We start from the raw sequence: 16516 nt of genomic DNA on the forward strand, positions 1-16516 counted from the left end.
GCTGTACGCTCCTGTTAGTCCCCGCGGGGATGAGAGGACTCCCCTGAGTACTCTTCATCTCCACAAGGCTGGAGGGATTCCCCTGCAGTGAGGAGAGAGTGCAAGATGAAGGGAGTCTTCAGGGAACCCCATTCATCGCTGGGGACTCCCTTCTTCTTGGTGGCACTGGAGGGATATCCCTGGAGGGGAGATGGAGGGATTTCCCTGCAGCGGGTATATACCTCCAGCTCCCCTGTAGGGAAATCCCTCTCTCCCCACTAAGCCTCCAGCTCCTCTGAAGGGGAATTCCTCCATGAAGGGAGTCCCCAGCGATGAAGAAAAGCCCCGCAAGGCTTTCCTTCATCTCTCTTTCTCTCTCCTCCAAGAGCAGCAGTGATTTTTTTCAGTGACACGCAACTCCCAAATTTCACCACTAATTAAGCTTAGGACTTGATAGCGGGAAATCGTCTATTCACGCGTTTTTCTCGCCAGTTAGTTGCGATTTTTTTGCGCGGTTAACTCTTGCGTGATTTTCATGCCCATGTGAATGAGCCCTTAATCTGAGAGCCGCAGGTCCGGCTCCTGAGAATCCCAGAAGCAGCTGATTTTGCAGCAGGAAATTGCTGCCAATTGCTCATTTTCACTGCAACGGCTGCTACAGGGCGTAAAGTACGGTGAACTTGTGGAGAATATACGCACTTCTGTTCCTGAACACTTAGGTGTAACATGAGCATCAGATTGCAGGACCTGCAGTCAATCTGAATGGACTTCCAGATTATTTTGGTGATGTAAGTGATGAACAGGGGGAACGATTTCACTAGGAAATAAGGAGCATGGAAGAACAGTACTGCGGATGATAGGATACACATATGATGGCGGATTACTGGTGACCATGGAAGAACAGGACTGCAGATGATGGGATACACATAAGATGGCGGACTACTGGTGACCGTGGAAGAACACTACTGCGGAGGATGGAAAACACATATGATGGCCGACTACTGGTGACCGTGGAAGAACAGGACTGCGGAGGATGGAAAACACATATGATGGCCGACTACTGGTGACCGTGTAAGAACCGGACTGCGGATGATGGGATACACATATGATGGCGGACTACTGGTGACCGTGGAAGAACAGGACTGCGGAGGATGGAAAACACATATGATGGCCGACTACTGGTGACCGTGGAAGAACAGGACTGCGGAGGATGGAAAACACATATGATGGCCGACTACTGGTGACCGTGGAAGAACAGGACTGCGGAGGATGGAAAACACATATGATGGCCGACTACTGGTGACCGTGGAAGAACCGGACTGCGGATGATGGGATACACATATGATGGCGGACTACTGGTGACCGTGGAAGAACAGGACTGCAGACGATGGGATACACATATGATGGCGGACTACTGGTGACCGTGGAAGAACAGGACTGCAGACGATGGGATGCACATATGATGGCGGACTACTGGTGACCGTGGAAGAACACTACTGCGGAGGATGGGATACATATATGATGGCGGACTACTGGTGACCGTGGAAGAACAGGACTGCGGAGGATGAAAAACACATATGATGGCCGACTACTGGTGACCGTGGAAGAACAGGACTGCGGAGGATGGAAAACACATATGATGGCCGACTACTGGTGACCGTGGAAGAACCGGACTGCGGATGATGGGATACACATATGATGGCGGACTACTGGTGACCGTGGAAGAACAGGACTGCAGACGATGGGATGCACATATGATGGCGGACTACTGGTGACCATGGAAGAACAGTACTGCGGACGATGGGATACACATATGATGGCGGACTACTGGTGACCGTGGAAGAACACTACTGCGGAGGATGGGATACATATATGATGGCGGACTACTGGTGACCGTGGAAGAACAGGACTGCAGACGATGGGATGCACATATGATGGCGGACTACTTGTGACCATGGAAGAACAGTACTGCGGACGATGGGATACACATATGATGGCGGACTACTGGTGACCGTGGAAGAACACTACTGCGGACGATGGGATACACATATGATGGTGGACTACTGGTGACCGTGGAAGAACAGGACTGCGGAGGATGGGATACACATATGATGGTGGACTACTGGTGAAACATCCAGCACGAATGTCCAGGAACATCTCAAAGCAGGAAATCACAAAAATGTAGTTTCATCGACATCTCAAGGAAGAAACTCTTGTTTTAGTCGTGTTAAAGGCTTCATGGGCGATAAAACCATGCGAGAATTGTGCATTGTGAGACGCACAAATCTTGCACAAAAGAATGGGGTCATACACAGGAGCAGTCTCCCTGCATGCCACCGCGATGCGGGAAACAGTTTGCGCCATGTTATATTTTGTGCATGATCTCGCATTGCACCGCCCATTGTTTTCAATGGGCCCTGGCTGATTGCCTATCATCCATGCCTGTGGCACATCTTCATTGACTGCCTATCAAAAGGCAGTATAATGTAATACTATGTCATTGCATTCAAACGACCAGAAGTTCAAGTCCCCTGTGGGTACTAAAAAAATTTTTAGAAATTAGTAAAAAAAACAAAAAACTGTTATTAAAAATTAGAAAAAATAAAAGGTAGTCGAAGTTAAAAAAAAAACAACCTTTTCCCATATTTATAATTAAAAAATCATATTTGGTATCGCTGCATCTGTAAAAGTCTAATCTATCAAAGTAGCAGTTAAAGTTGACAGAAAAAAATACAATACCAAATTGCATTTTTTGGTCACCCGAATTGTAATGCTGGGTTCACGAAAGGCGGATTTGCTGCGGAAATCTTGCGCTTTTGCCGCTGCGAAAAACCGCAAGATTTCCATGGGATAAGTGCAGCTTCAAAACCCACGGCACTTAGCCACGGGTTTTGGAGCGGCTTTGCTACATGCTTTTCCATTGCGGACAGCTTTCCCATAGAGAGGAACGAGGCAGCAACGGGGAAAAAAAACCAAATTGACCTGCTACGTTTCGTGAATCCGCAACGGTTTATGCCGCGATGGATTGTCCGCCCCGTGTGGACGAGATTTTTGACAAATCTCATCCACATGGCTAGCCAATCGCGGGATTAGCGGCCTTAGGCGGACTTGCAGCGGCAAATATGCCATGTGTGAACCCAGCCTTAGAAGAAATTTAATGAAAAGCGATCAAAAAGTCGCATGCACTCCAAAATGGTACAAAAAAACTACAGGATTTCCCGCAATAAACAAGCGCCCACACAACTATTTTGATGGGAAGATTAAAAAAAATTCAAAATAAAATCAGACACAATTAGGTCAGTGCAAATTAGATAACAAAATAAGGACTATACCTCTTAATGAGGGACTCTTGGTAGATCTGGGTAACTAAAGCAAGGATGAGTGTGCCAGCAAATGTAATTTTTAGCAGAAGGCTGGGAGTTGTAGTGCCACTTCTAGCAGGCTCATCGGCTGCTCTGTGTGTTGGGGACTCTGCAGCGCCACCTGCCGGCGCAGGACGGTGTGAGCGCTCAGTCTCCTCCCTGTACCGTGCGGAGGGGCGGGCAGGGCTGCATGTACCTTGAGCAGCTGAGCTGGAGCAGACAGAGCAAGTGCTGGAGAGACAGCTGGAAGGAGAGCCGTGTCTGGGAGAGAACACCCGGCCCTGCCCCCTGCTCTACTGCTGCTGCCTGGATGCCCTGCGCTCTGGTCCTGGAGGTGCCATCTACTTTATGCCCCTAGTTATAGGGGGAGCTGGCTAGTGACACAGGCGACCTTGGACGTGCCAGCCGCCTCCCTCCTCTCCTGTGATCATTGTGTTCTTGCTCTTACAAGATGCCAGGCTTTGATTACAAGTTCCTGGAGAAGCTCAGGCGCAAGTTTCAGTGCCCACTATGTGGCAAGGCAATGAGAGAACCTGTGCAAGTGTCCACCTGTGGGCATCGCTTCTGTGACACCTGCCTGCAAGAGTTCCTCAGGTAGGCAGGAGGGGGAGGGACTGCTATTGTGGTGACAAGTCGTTCTAACCTGTGCCAATCTGCCCTTTATTATGCCCTGCTGCTATATCTTTGCTTGGCCTGTGCCTTTCATACTGATCTAATCTCACAGGCTGTCCCTTTCATACTTAGCCTGGTATTTATTGGGCATGCTGGCGGTAGGTGGAACAATGATCTATCCAGTGCGAGCAACAATGAACGCCGGAGTGTGAATTGTTGCAACTTGTAGTTTGCATGCAATTTATAGAAATCGTTCTGATCAAAAATATTATACAGCGTGACGCCCAAAGGACCGATCCGGCGTTATATCTGAATACTAGTGTCCTATATTGAAGTAACAATAGTGTACTTGACTAGGAAGGCATGGAAGCACTAGACAATGGGATGGGTCACAGGCTCCCGGAACATGGATTTCAGTTTTGTGTTGTGACCTCTTTAGGAGATAGAGTAAAACCCAATTGCAAAGTTGAGGCGTAGCATGTGAGGAGCAGAAATCCGCTTTCCGCATCTCTCTAAATCCCGTGCGACCGCTGCTATGACTGAAGGGAAGCGTACTTGAAGTGGCCTCCTTCTGCCACGATACATGCATGGAGCCATCGATGGATCTGTGCTCATTCCAGGGGCTCTCAACCTGGATCGGTACCTGAATCTCTTGCAGACTTCCTGGAAGGTCTGCCCCTATTGTAGCAGAAGGAGGCCACTTCAAGAACGCTTTCCCTACTTCAGTCATTGCAGCGATTCTCGGGACACCAAGCGAATTTCTGCTTCTCACATGCTACTCTTCAACTTTACAGTTGGGTTTTACTCTCTGTCTCTTACAGGGGCCATAACACAAAGTTGAAATCCATGTTCCGGGGCCCCCAGGGGCCTGTGTGCCATCCCATCATGTAGAGCATCCATGCCTTCCTATTCAAGTGCACTATTGTTATTTCAATATAGGACACCAGTACTAAGATATAGCGCTGGATAAGTCCTTTTCACTGCACCTTGTATGTATGTCAATTGTTATGTGGCGATCATCTGCAGAGAGTACGGATACTGGATATGATAGGAGTGACTTTCCAAGGGGGTCTTTCCCACCATTGCTAAAATTTCTTGCGCCTTACTTCTTAAACACTATAGTGGTAGCATTAATCGCTAAGCAGCAAGAAAACTTTTGTTCTGCAATTGAGGCAACGGTAGAACTGGTCACATGATTACCGTAGACTATCAATTATGGTAATCAATAATCGTTTTGCCTAGGGGCAGATTCCACCTGCTGGTCTTGTATTCTTTATTCAGTAAACCCATCCCAACCCTCAGGATCGGAGGCTGTTGTACTGGTTCTAGTTGCAATGAAGTGAATGGAGCAGCAGGAAGCTCATTGTGTTACATTGTTGCTGATTGTCAACAAAAACAAGTGCATGTGTTGTGCTGTGATGGGAAGCCTAGGAAATGCACATCAATGTGTTGGGAATAGGTGAATGATGTGCAGAACAAGGGGCTCTTTTGCCCTTCACCTTAATCCTTTGTTCAGATCCCTGCTGCCTCTTACAGTCAGGAGGATTTACAGTGTCCTCGGCTCTTCTGCTGCTTGTAAAACTGCCAAAATCCTTGGTCTGTGGTGCCAGAGCTATCCCCCGGGCGCTCACTACATACAGATGCACCAACACGTTGGCTTACATCGTAGTCAGTGGGATTCCTCTTATTCATTTTCGTAATCGGCTTTGATTGCAAGCTCTTGTCATTCCTTATGGTAATATATATGTTATGCTTTGTGATACAATGGGCAAGTATGGCATGTAGGGTATAAAGATGGGCACACATTGATTTGCAGCCTACTAGTATACGGCTTGTTAAAGAGTCAGTTCTCCAGTGTTCATTAATGGTTCGGGGGAGATGCGCAGTATTATAATCAGGTAAATCTATGTATTTAATAATCACTACTTAAAAGCATATTCATTGCATGAAGCCATTGAAAATGTGCCAAAACTTTATGCCAGTTTCAAACAAACATTGTATCATGTCCGTAATATGGATCTGTATTAGACATGTTATAGAATAGATGGCATTGCAATATTGCAGGATTTGATCTGCTTTTGTCTCCATATAGTTTATTTTCTACTGATACGTATTAGTCCCGTAGAAAAGAATAGCAACACGAAGCAAAAATGCAAGAAATAGGTCAAGCTGTGTTTTTTTTTAAAAAATGGCTATTAAAAAATAGGTCCATGTGAATAAATACATAGATTCACATTCTGTATTACTGTCTGCAAAAGACGGACCAAATACAGAGCTAAAATATGCTCATCTGAAAGTGGCCTTCCAGTGGAAATGTCAGGAGAGCTAATCTGGAAGACCAAGGTTATAAACAGCAGAGGGGTGTGAATGCTTCTACATACAGCCTGCTATAAGGATATACTTCACTGATCTCTATCCTGGTGATGCTTCCTTATAGCAGTCAGTACGAACACAATCACTCCCAGGCTGAATTTTAACTTATCTGACAGCCATGCCTGGAATCTAACCCTATATACTAAAAGTGGAATACCCCTTTAATTTGCATTAACGTTCTGTAACATTCTTTGTATCTGTTCTCCCCTGTTTTGTAAACGCTGCGTAATATGTTGCCATATGAGTAAATATTATTATTATGTAATGTCTCTCATTGACAAAGGCAGCAGCATATAATGAGTTAATGTGTACACTAGTGTTTTGTAATTGCTGATGAGTACATTGGTTTCCATCATAATATTCATAGCTGACCTAGATTCTTGCATCGGGCTATGCTGTAGTTAGTAAGCACTGGTCCAAAGACATATTACATAACAGGAAGGAAAAGTATGGGTCCACTGCAAGTATGCTGAGAATTCGCAGTGGACCCACTTTGTCTGGACATACCCTCATGTAGCTCTGAAAGTAAACATGTGGCTACATGCAATGAGTCATTAGTATTAAGAGTCATCTGCTGCTGGTCTGTAAGGTTGGGCTTAGAATATAGCAATGGTCAGACTGGAGGATGGGTGGGAGATACCCCTCCTATACACAGCCATTCATTAGTGGTGGGATTTACAGGGTCCATATATGTAATGATGGATTTGGAGCCTCCAGCGTATTGATCTTGTAAAGTTGCAGGCATGCTATGAGTGAGTAACACTATAATCTTCTCTAATGCCACCCCCGGATCCACCCATATGCCCCCCAGATATACACCTCATGCGGAGGCGGAGAACACTTTCATGCTTTGGTTCAGCTCCTGATCTCAGCTCTTTAAGACTCTGAGAAGTAGTTTTCTAGTGTGTAATCCTTTAAAATCAGGAAATGAGCGTTTTCAGAAACCTTCTAAATGACATTAGAAAGTTTGACTTCTATTCTGCGTCCTTTCCTTTGATATCCTGAAAAGAACAATTACATCTGTATATAGTAAATTCATGATTGGGGACAAAGCATGTTGTGTCCAAAGGGGAAATGGGTTAAAACTGCTTGTATTAGCATGCCTTTTGCTGCTGACTTTTTCACCATTAAGGTGTGTTTACAATTTCTGGATTTGACATGCATTTTAGCACCGATTGCTCTATGAAATCAATGTAAAGTCCGATGCCAATCATTTTCAGTGCAAGTGAATGTTTTTCTGAAACCCTGTTCACATGCATTGGCCTTTTTCTGGGTAGATTTAAATCTACGATGGGGGGGTTAAAGGCTATGGAAACCTTTAGGCCGGCTGTCCACAGGCGTTGCGATATACTGCCGTGGGGGCGGCCGCAGGGGAGCACTAGTCACCGTGATTTTTAGTGTTGAACCTATCTTAATGATAGGTTCATCGTGGCGATTTTCCGCTTATGTACATCAGGCTGTGCTTTCCATAGTTATCCTATGGAAAGCGTTCATTGTGTTACCTGCGTGCAGTGAAATATCGCCCGTGGACAGGAGACCTTATGCATGAAAAATCAATATACACATCTTAAATCCCTGCAGTAAAAAAAATGCACTAATCATTTTTTTTTAATGTTTTCCCTATCTTACATTTATAAAGCCTCATACTTGGTTTGCAAGCTCTGCTACATTCAGAGGCTGTGTAGCATAACCACGCCCACTCAGTACTACACAGCTCATCCTCTCTATGAGTAGCTGCTTGTCCTGTTTCCCTTCACTACTGTTAGAAGCAGAAAATTCGCCTCCAGTGAATTACAGCACTCTGTAATAGTAGCATTCTCTGCTCTATATCTTCCTGATCTCCTCCACCATCCCCTGAAACCCTCATACAACCCTCTGTAATAGAATAGTTCAGTGGAAAAGCAGTGAATGCACCTTCACAACAGGGGAGCAGGCTAGGGAAGGAGCTGTCAGCTACCTCTAACAGAATATGCTAAGAATTCAATCCTCCAGCCTGCAGAACCGTGGAAAACAATGCAAGCAGGGTTGTCGAGTTGGTAAGCCAAACCTCTGACTGCTCAGTTTTCCCAGACTCCAACTCCTTCATATGTAACTTATGTTCTTAAATTGATAAATTTACTGTATTGAAAATGGTAACAAAAATTCCTATGAAAGGAAATATGCAGCAAATTCTTCATTTAATTAATTTTACCACATTAATATATAATGTTTATAAACTGGAGTCAGTACATTTCATTGGACTCCACCAAAATGGAACTCTAAGGCTGCCTGTACACGGGCGTTTTTGCACTGCGTTCCCCGCAGCGATAATCCGGCCGCGGGAAACGCAATGTGCGCTTTCCATAGCTTTGCTGTGGACAGGGGGGCTGCGCTTTCCACGAGCGCAGAATCATAGCGATTCTCCACTCACGTCCAGCAATTCACAGCATGCTGAGAATTGCCACGATTCTCCGTGGTCAGCCTGTCTGCAGGCTCCCGCGGCGGAGATCCGGCACGGGATACCGCAACTCCTGTGTTCAGGCAGTCTAACTCCAACTCCACAAATCCAACTCCACTGAATGCAGGCTTAGAAACCAAACAATCACACATTTTTTATGAAAATCAATTACAAAAAATCTTCATTTCCAAAATCACATTGATTTAAAAAAGAGGGCAAAGATGTACTTATTTGCCATGGATTCCGTTTAAAAAAGCCAAGGACTAACCTCAGTGATGGAAATGGGGCTAATCCCTTTGTGGATCTGTGGTGCATCTATGGCTGATCTGTGTCAGTCTTGGATATCTGCTGCAGACCCTTTGAACTAATTAGGCTTGCCTACGGCAAATATGTTACATGTGAATATATATCTTTACTCTACAAGAGGTGAACACCATGCTCTTTCTGTAAGGCCTCCACATGGGCGACAAAGTCGCATGATTTTATCGCATTGTTACAATGCTACAAATCGTATGTATGTGAAGCCCACATGTTCTGTAGCCTGCGACATCCCAACACAAAAACCTTGCAGATCCCACGATATGCACGCAACTCGTGAGGTTTTGTAGCCCATGTCTCCCTATGGAGCCTTCCTCTCTGTTGCATCGCATAGCACAAAAATGCGGTTTTTGTGCGGTGCGAGACAACTTGGACTGTAGGAAATCCTACTGTCAAAGCCCTAATCTTCTCCCTAGGTCCCTGGCACTATTCTCCTTCATCTCTTCTGGCCGGGGATTGAAAAATCCCTGCCTCCTGGAAGTGCTGCCTCTGTGTGGCTGACACTTAGCCAGTCACAGCTAGCGCTTGATGAAGCAATTACAGCCATTCATCGAGCACTGGCTCTGTGATTGGCTAAGCATCAGCCAATCACAGCCAGCACTTCCAGGAGGCAGGGAGTCTTCAATCCCCAGCCATAAGAGATGAAGACCAGTGCCAAGGACTGGGAGAAAGCTGCAGCCCTTCTAGCTGAAATATACTCCTTTTTTTTTTTTTTCTCTGCAGTTAGGGCTTATTTTCAGGGCAGGGCTTATATTTCAACCCCCGCCTCTTCGAAAATCCTCGCATGTGGTGCTACAAAATCGCTGTATTGCTGTGAGAAGACGCAGCGATATCTCACGGACAAGCGATGCGATATCGCTGCAATTTTCTCACGGCGATGCAGTGTTGCCCATGTGAAGGAGCTGACTTGCACCTGGATAACCTTTTTCTTAAAGTCTATGGTCAGATCAATATGGACTGCATTAAAATGTTGCCCTCAAGTTTTGATGTCGGGGCAGTGGCTGGCTACAGAGGTGAGTTTGCTTGTGGACAAAAGTAGTGTATGTTCATTGCATAAATGCATTTATCCTATCCATATAGATGAATGTATGTAAAGAAGCAATTCCTGACCCTCCCTACATCCTCGGAGATCAGCGCTCAGGGACTGAATTCCTATACTAGAATGTACTTTTGTCTAGGGTAGCTTCTCAGCATATGGAATCCCTTTAATCACTTTACAATGAGGTATTGTGCTACTGGCAGGTAAATAGTTCTATAGTAAACTGTTTACTTGCTAAACATGCTGAGATTCAGTAATTACTGATGTCAAGTGGTTAGGATCAGTAGCTGGCGAGACCGCTCTGATCAATGGATATATTCATATTCCGTTACACAAACTTTCTGTACTGTATACAGATGTGGCAAACATTAACTTGACATATAACATATTCTGATCATTTTGACTACTGTGTACTGCAATGCTGTACAATGAGTTATCACAATGCATAAGTCATGTTAAGAATTGCTATATCTGTACCTTTGATGTATTTCAGTGCATCAATAAACACAAGTGCACATACAATTGTATATACAGTACATACATTCATACGGAATGTGATATGTTGACTGTAGATGATCATATAAATGCTTAGGGTATGGCAGATTTGTTGCAGAGGTTTCTGAATATACCCTTAGGCCGAGTCCACAGGGAAATTCGGGCTTGCACCGATTCCCCATGCAGAATCCCGCAGCTGGTCCCTCCTTTCCCGCAGACATGAGGCCATAAAATAGATTATACTAACCTGTCAGGATGCTGCGCGTTCCTCTTTGTCGCGGCCGGATCTTCTTTTTTTTCTGGCCGGCGGATGTGCTCGGCACGTGGACAGCATACCGCGTGCATGGGCCGTGCACACTTTTTTTTTTTAATTCCTGCTGTCCCGCGGCACGGACAGTCACAGCTGTGGGGGTGACGCGGGACCGGACGGCTTCAATGGAAGCTGCGGGAGCCATCCCTGCAGGAAATGGAGCATGCTGCGGGTGCTTTCCCACACGTTCGATCTGCGCGGCAGGGAAAAATGACATCCGCAGGTATTTAATTACCTGCAGTTGTCCAATGATTCCCAATGGGCATGGATCACGCAATTGGGACACCCACACGGATTCACTAATTCGATTTTTGCCTGCGGACATTGCTCCTAAGGGATTTGCAAATGTGTGGGATTCTATTCAGGGGGTTGAATAATTCCGAGTGGCATTTTGTGTTGAAGTTGGAGAAACCACTTTTTAGATTAGTTGTGTTGAACTATTTAAATTGTTCTCGTATGATTGTTTGGGGGTTTTTTGCAAATTTTGAAAGGTTGTAAATTTTGTAAATACGCATAATTTGCAATGGGGGGGGTTGAATAATTTTGCAACTTGAGGTGAAAGGCATCACTACAGTCCCAATAAAGATGCCTTATACAACCCGGCAGTGTTTCAGCTCTTTTACTTGAACTTTTATAAGGTTTTGCATCTTACAGGAAGGTTTTTGCACTAACAACCATTTAGTAGCCACTAGCAACCAAGAGTGGTCACAGCTATTTTCCTGAATCTGTCAATTAGTTGAACATAATGGGACACACTGACTATTAACAACATGGAATTCTTCATCAAAAAATGTAAGCGTCGGTCCTTTCAGAGATGCCTCGCATTCCTCACTCTGCATGGGATTATTAATAAAACAGAGAACAGAGATGATAAATATTTAGTGGCTTGTTTGCCACCCACACTATCCCTTTGCTGAGCCTACAGAAATACATTTGGAAATTGCAGAAATATCAATTTCTTGTTATACAACTAAAAAGGGCTGCATGTAGTGTCAGGATGCTTCTAAGTAAATAAGGGAGATGGAAGAAAACCTCCATAGTGCCGCCTATTGGAAGGCAGCATTCCTTCAAGCCAAAGTCAGAGTCTTTATACAAGCCTTGTAACAATGACTGGGAATTGAAAGCAAAGCCAGACTCCATGCACAGACAGCTGTTTCAGGGTATTTGCTAGGAGTCTGGCTTTGCTAGTGAGAGGCCTGGGACCGAGGTCAGAAATCGAGATGAGCAAACGTGCTCGTTTAGAGCAATTACTCGATCGAGCATCGCTTTTTTTCGAGTAACTGCCTAATCGAGCGAAAAGATTTGGGGGGCGCCGGGGGTGAGCGGGGGGGGGGGGGGGGGGGGGAGGGAGGGAGCTCCTGTTCCTCCCTGCTATCCCCCGCTTTAGTGTATGTTCACATGGCACACATTAGCCTATGCCCAATGCTTTGTGTTTTTGCAAGAGGGTCCAAGGCCACTTGGATTTCTGCCACATATGTGCAGTAGATGGGTCCACGGATCTGCATGAGCATTAGTTGCATTCAATGGGGCGCAATTCATGAGAAGAATGAACAAGTCCAGGCTGAACCCCATTCAGTTGCACTGGAGGCAGATTGTGAGAGGATTTTGTGACAAATTTGGCGCGGGTTCAAATCCTCATTAAATTCGAAACGTGTCAAGGGGGCCTTAGTATAGGAGAGCGTATGGTGCTAAAAGAAGCCAATGGGGAATTGTTCCTTAAACTTTTCCGTAATATATTTGTGTGGAGTCATTAAAGGCCGCGCCGCTCTCCAAAACGTATCCCTTACTGTACTTGGAGAAGGTTCTTGTTATTACTCCTTGTTCTGTTTAAGTTATGTGAAACCGTTCAACCTGGGCAAATATTTGCACATATTACTCGCCAGTTCTTCACAAGCATTCTCCTCTATGTTCTTAGTAGAACCTGCTGCTGCCCTCCCCTAACACAGTTCACCTCTCCAAAACTAAAAGTCCTTTTCGGGTTCTAATTATCTCAGCTAGATATTATGGATCTGTGGGATCACCCTGGAGGAGGTCATTACGACTAATCGGTTTTAAAGCCTACAGTGATAAATGTATTTATCTCTCCAGGTATCATTTGACTTTTTTTTTTAGCTTTTCAGAATAATTGTACATCCTTGGTTAACATATTCAAGTTCACATGTTCAAATGGTTTTAAGATGACCCATGCCTCCTCCCAGATGAATGCAGAATAGTTTGATAGATCATATATTCCTAGATATATAAAGCCCCATTTACAAGCAAAGATGATCACTCAAAATTCGCTCAGTTTGAATGACAGTTTGGAACGATTATTTTGCATAGCTACTAATGGGCACTGATGCCTATTAGTAGCTAATTAGCTTCATTTGCATTTAAATAAAGCTCCCTTTGCTGTATGCAGAGAACAGCGGGTGGTTTGTTATCTGCTTACAGCTCCTTTGTTCTCCCACGGGGCAGCGGCTGGAAACAATGCTATCAGCGTTCCCACTGAGAATAACAGCATGCTGTCCCTGCTATCAGCTGGCCGATCGAACAATTGTTTTTATGCTGAATTAAAAATCATCGTTTGGCTGAAAAACTAACAATGGCAGCATTTACACGCAACGAGTATCGCTCAAAATACATCGTTTGAACAAATTTTGAGCGCTGATTGTTGTGTGTAAATGGGCCTTAATACACGGTTGAAGGACATCTCCGAAGATTTGATAGATTATTAAGGCCCTTTTAGACACAATGATTTTCGCTCAAAAATCGTTCAAAGCCGTCTTTTGAGCAATAATCGTTGTGTCTAACTGCACTGACATTGTGCAGTTTTCGTTAAGCCGTCGCTGATTGCTGATCTTTCAGCATGCTGAAAGATCAGCGATCAGTTATCAGGAACTCACAGCGGGATACAGCTGATACTATTGTTTCAGCTGTATCCCGCTCCCTGAAGACAGGCGGGGTATGAAGAACACAGCTGTCCAGCTGTGTTCTTCATCCCCCGCTCGGAGCGCTCGGTTGTATAACAGCAGGGTGTTCCAAACAGAGGACAGCTGGATGCAGAAGACAAGCGGCCTCGCTCAAGAGTGCAAGGTGATCACTCAACGTTTGAGCGATCACCTTGTGCTGTAAAAAAGCACACAACGATAATCATTGTGTCTAAACCAGGCTTTTTAATGCCCCTCATTTGTTTGCTTCTGTTTCCAGGTTCTTCCTGCCAAGAGTAAATAAGATGGACAATTCCCAATCTACAATAACAAATAAGCATTTATTAGCTCTAAATAGCCTAGCAGAATGTAGCGCTTTGAGGCCTCTTTCACACGTCCGTAGGTGTTTTTACGTGCGCCCACCGATTACCGTAAAAACGCGTGAACGGGTGCGCAAATCTAATGTTTGTGTGCCTGTTCAGATGGCACGGACCCCGGTGCATATACACCGAGGCCGCAATGCCGTTGGGAGTGGTGTCTACCCCTTCCCTCCCCCTTACCGGCTCACCTCCTCTCTTCATCCCTCTGGCTGTTAGCAATAGGAGTGAGTGGGACGGGGGTGGAGCTAATCACCCACCTCCTCCCTGCCCCTTGTTGCAGCCAGCAATGGGAGGGGCGTAACAGGGCGAAGCTTAGCTCTGCCCCCTCCCATTGCAAACAGCCTGACGGGAGGGGAGAGAAGAGGGAGGGAGTTTAGCAGTCACGCTGCTAAACTCCCTCCCACTTCTCTTCTCCAGATGCTGTCATTGGCGCCCATAGGAGCCTATGCAGCGGCTGACAAATTCCAGCCGGAAAGATAGTCCTGGAACTATCTTTTCGGCCCCGTCTGGAACTATCTTTTCAGCCCCGCTTGAAAGCGCCCGCCGCTATATTGGCCTGGCTGGGCACTTTTACACATTGGAATCCAATGTATCAGATCGTAGCGTATATCGGTCGGCCGTGAAAACTGCGGCCGATATACGCTCATGTAAAAGAGCCTGACTGTGATAAGAAATGTATAAACCTAGCCTACAGTTGTACATCATGAAGATGTGCCGTATTTGGCATGCATGTTTAATACTATCTTACCAGAAGTAATTGGACACCTGAGCAAGGATCAAAGTAGTATTTATTTATGTTTTAATACTTTGTTGGTCCTAATGACTTTGGATACTCTCCATGGCATACTTTCTACTAATGTCTGAAACACTTCAGCTAGTATTTCTGTCTGGTGAGTTCTCTCAAAGAAGATGGACGGTGTTCAGAATTCCTGACCCGACATTCCAGTTCATCCCAGAGATGTTCAGTAGGGTTCAAGTCAGGACTCAACAGGGTCCAATCGTGGAATATCCATATCCTCAAACCAATATAAAACAGTATTGGATTTGTGACGAGGAGCGTTGTCTTGATGGAAGTATTGCTGACCATTCCCAGAGTATTGCCACATTGTCAGCAGCCCATTATTGTCTACAATGTCAGGGTACATCTCATTTCATGGTTGTTGCCTCTACAACCAAAGGACCAAGACCATGCCACGTAAACCATCCCCAGACCATATTGGAACTTAACTTTTGGCACAACACACTCAGGAAAAAGATGTTCCCCAGGCTCCTCCACACCCAACTAAGCCCATCTGATTTAAAGATCTAGTAATGCGATTCGTCACTCCATAGAACGTTCTTCCACAGCTCAACTGTCCAATGATGACGCTCCTTGCACCTTGTAGATGGACAGATGCATCTACTTTGAGAGAACGCAACAGATTTTTGCAGGACGGATGGAGGGAAATAGTTAAAGTGTATCAGACATTAGTAGAAAGTATGCCACGGAGAGTGTCTTTATGTCATTACGGCCAAAGGAGCCCCACTAAATATTAACATATGTAAATAAATACTACTTTTGGTTCTTGCTCAGATGTCCAATTAGGCTGCTTTCACATCTGCGCTGGAACTTCCGCTCCTAGGCTTCGTCGCAGATCCGATACAAAATACCGGAAGAAAAAGTGCGGAGTGCAGAACTTTTTCATCTGGTAAAATGCTGGACAGCTGAGCGGAAACCAAATAGACCCCATTATAGCCAATTGGATCAATTCGGTGCTCTTCGGTTCCGTCCTAAAACGGATTTGTTCGGCCCAGGCATTCCCCTTTCCTGCTCCCATAACGGCAAACTAAAAGAAGTTAGGAAAGTGTACAGACAGCCAATTCTCATACACAAAAAAAGCTGATCGTATAATGTTGACCGTCTATCCTGTGATGACACTAGGGAATGCCCATAGCTTGTAATGAACCCTAAATAATTCCTCATTCTATCATTTGATATGGAAGGCTCTGTTCACACTAACATCATGGTTTCTGTTCATGATCATTGTGTCGCAATGGATTTTAATCACTTCTATCTGGGTTCCAGTATTTTTGATGGTAAGAATAGGGAGTTTTATGGGGGCCTCTTGACTTTACTCTGACAGATGAAGTCGGTGAAAGAAGAATCGGGCACATTGAATTTCGACAGCTGATTCTTTTGTCCCCTCTGGAGATAAGCTGCCGCCAGAGCTGTCTGGCTGTGTTTTTCTCCACTTTTCCCCATGAAGAACACATGAACTCTCGGCCAAACCCAGCGTTTATGAGTATAAGAAAAATAGCTGTC

At 45.1% G+C, this 16516-nt stretch overlaps 1 protein-coding gene across 1 annotated transcript in view; it reads left to right on the top strand.

Moving 5' to 3' along the window:
• Positions 1 to 3564: 3564 nt before the first annotated feature.
• The window catches only part of TRAF4 (TNF receptor associated factor 4), a 54342-nt gene continuing 41390 nt past the window's right edge, over positions 3565 to 16516 (top strand). Inside the window, exon 1 of the mRNA XM_066599559.1 lies at positions 3565 to 3935. Coding sequence (XP_066455656.1) covers positions 3793 to 3935 — 143 coding nt within the window. The 5' untranslated portion in view covers positions 3565 to 3792. The remainder of the gene's footprint in view (positions 3936 to 16516) is intronic.

The sequence above is a fragment of the Eleutherodactylus coqui genome, chromosome 4 (assembly GCF_035609145.1).
Source record: "Eleutherodactylus coqui strain aEleCoq1 chromosome 4, aEleCoq1.hap1, whole genome shotgun sequence".
Classification (NCBI taxonomy): domain Eukaryota; kingdom Metazoa; phylum Chordata; class Amphibia; order Anura; family Eleutherodactylidae; genus Eleutherodactylus; species Eleutherodactylus coqui.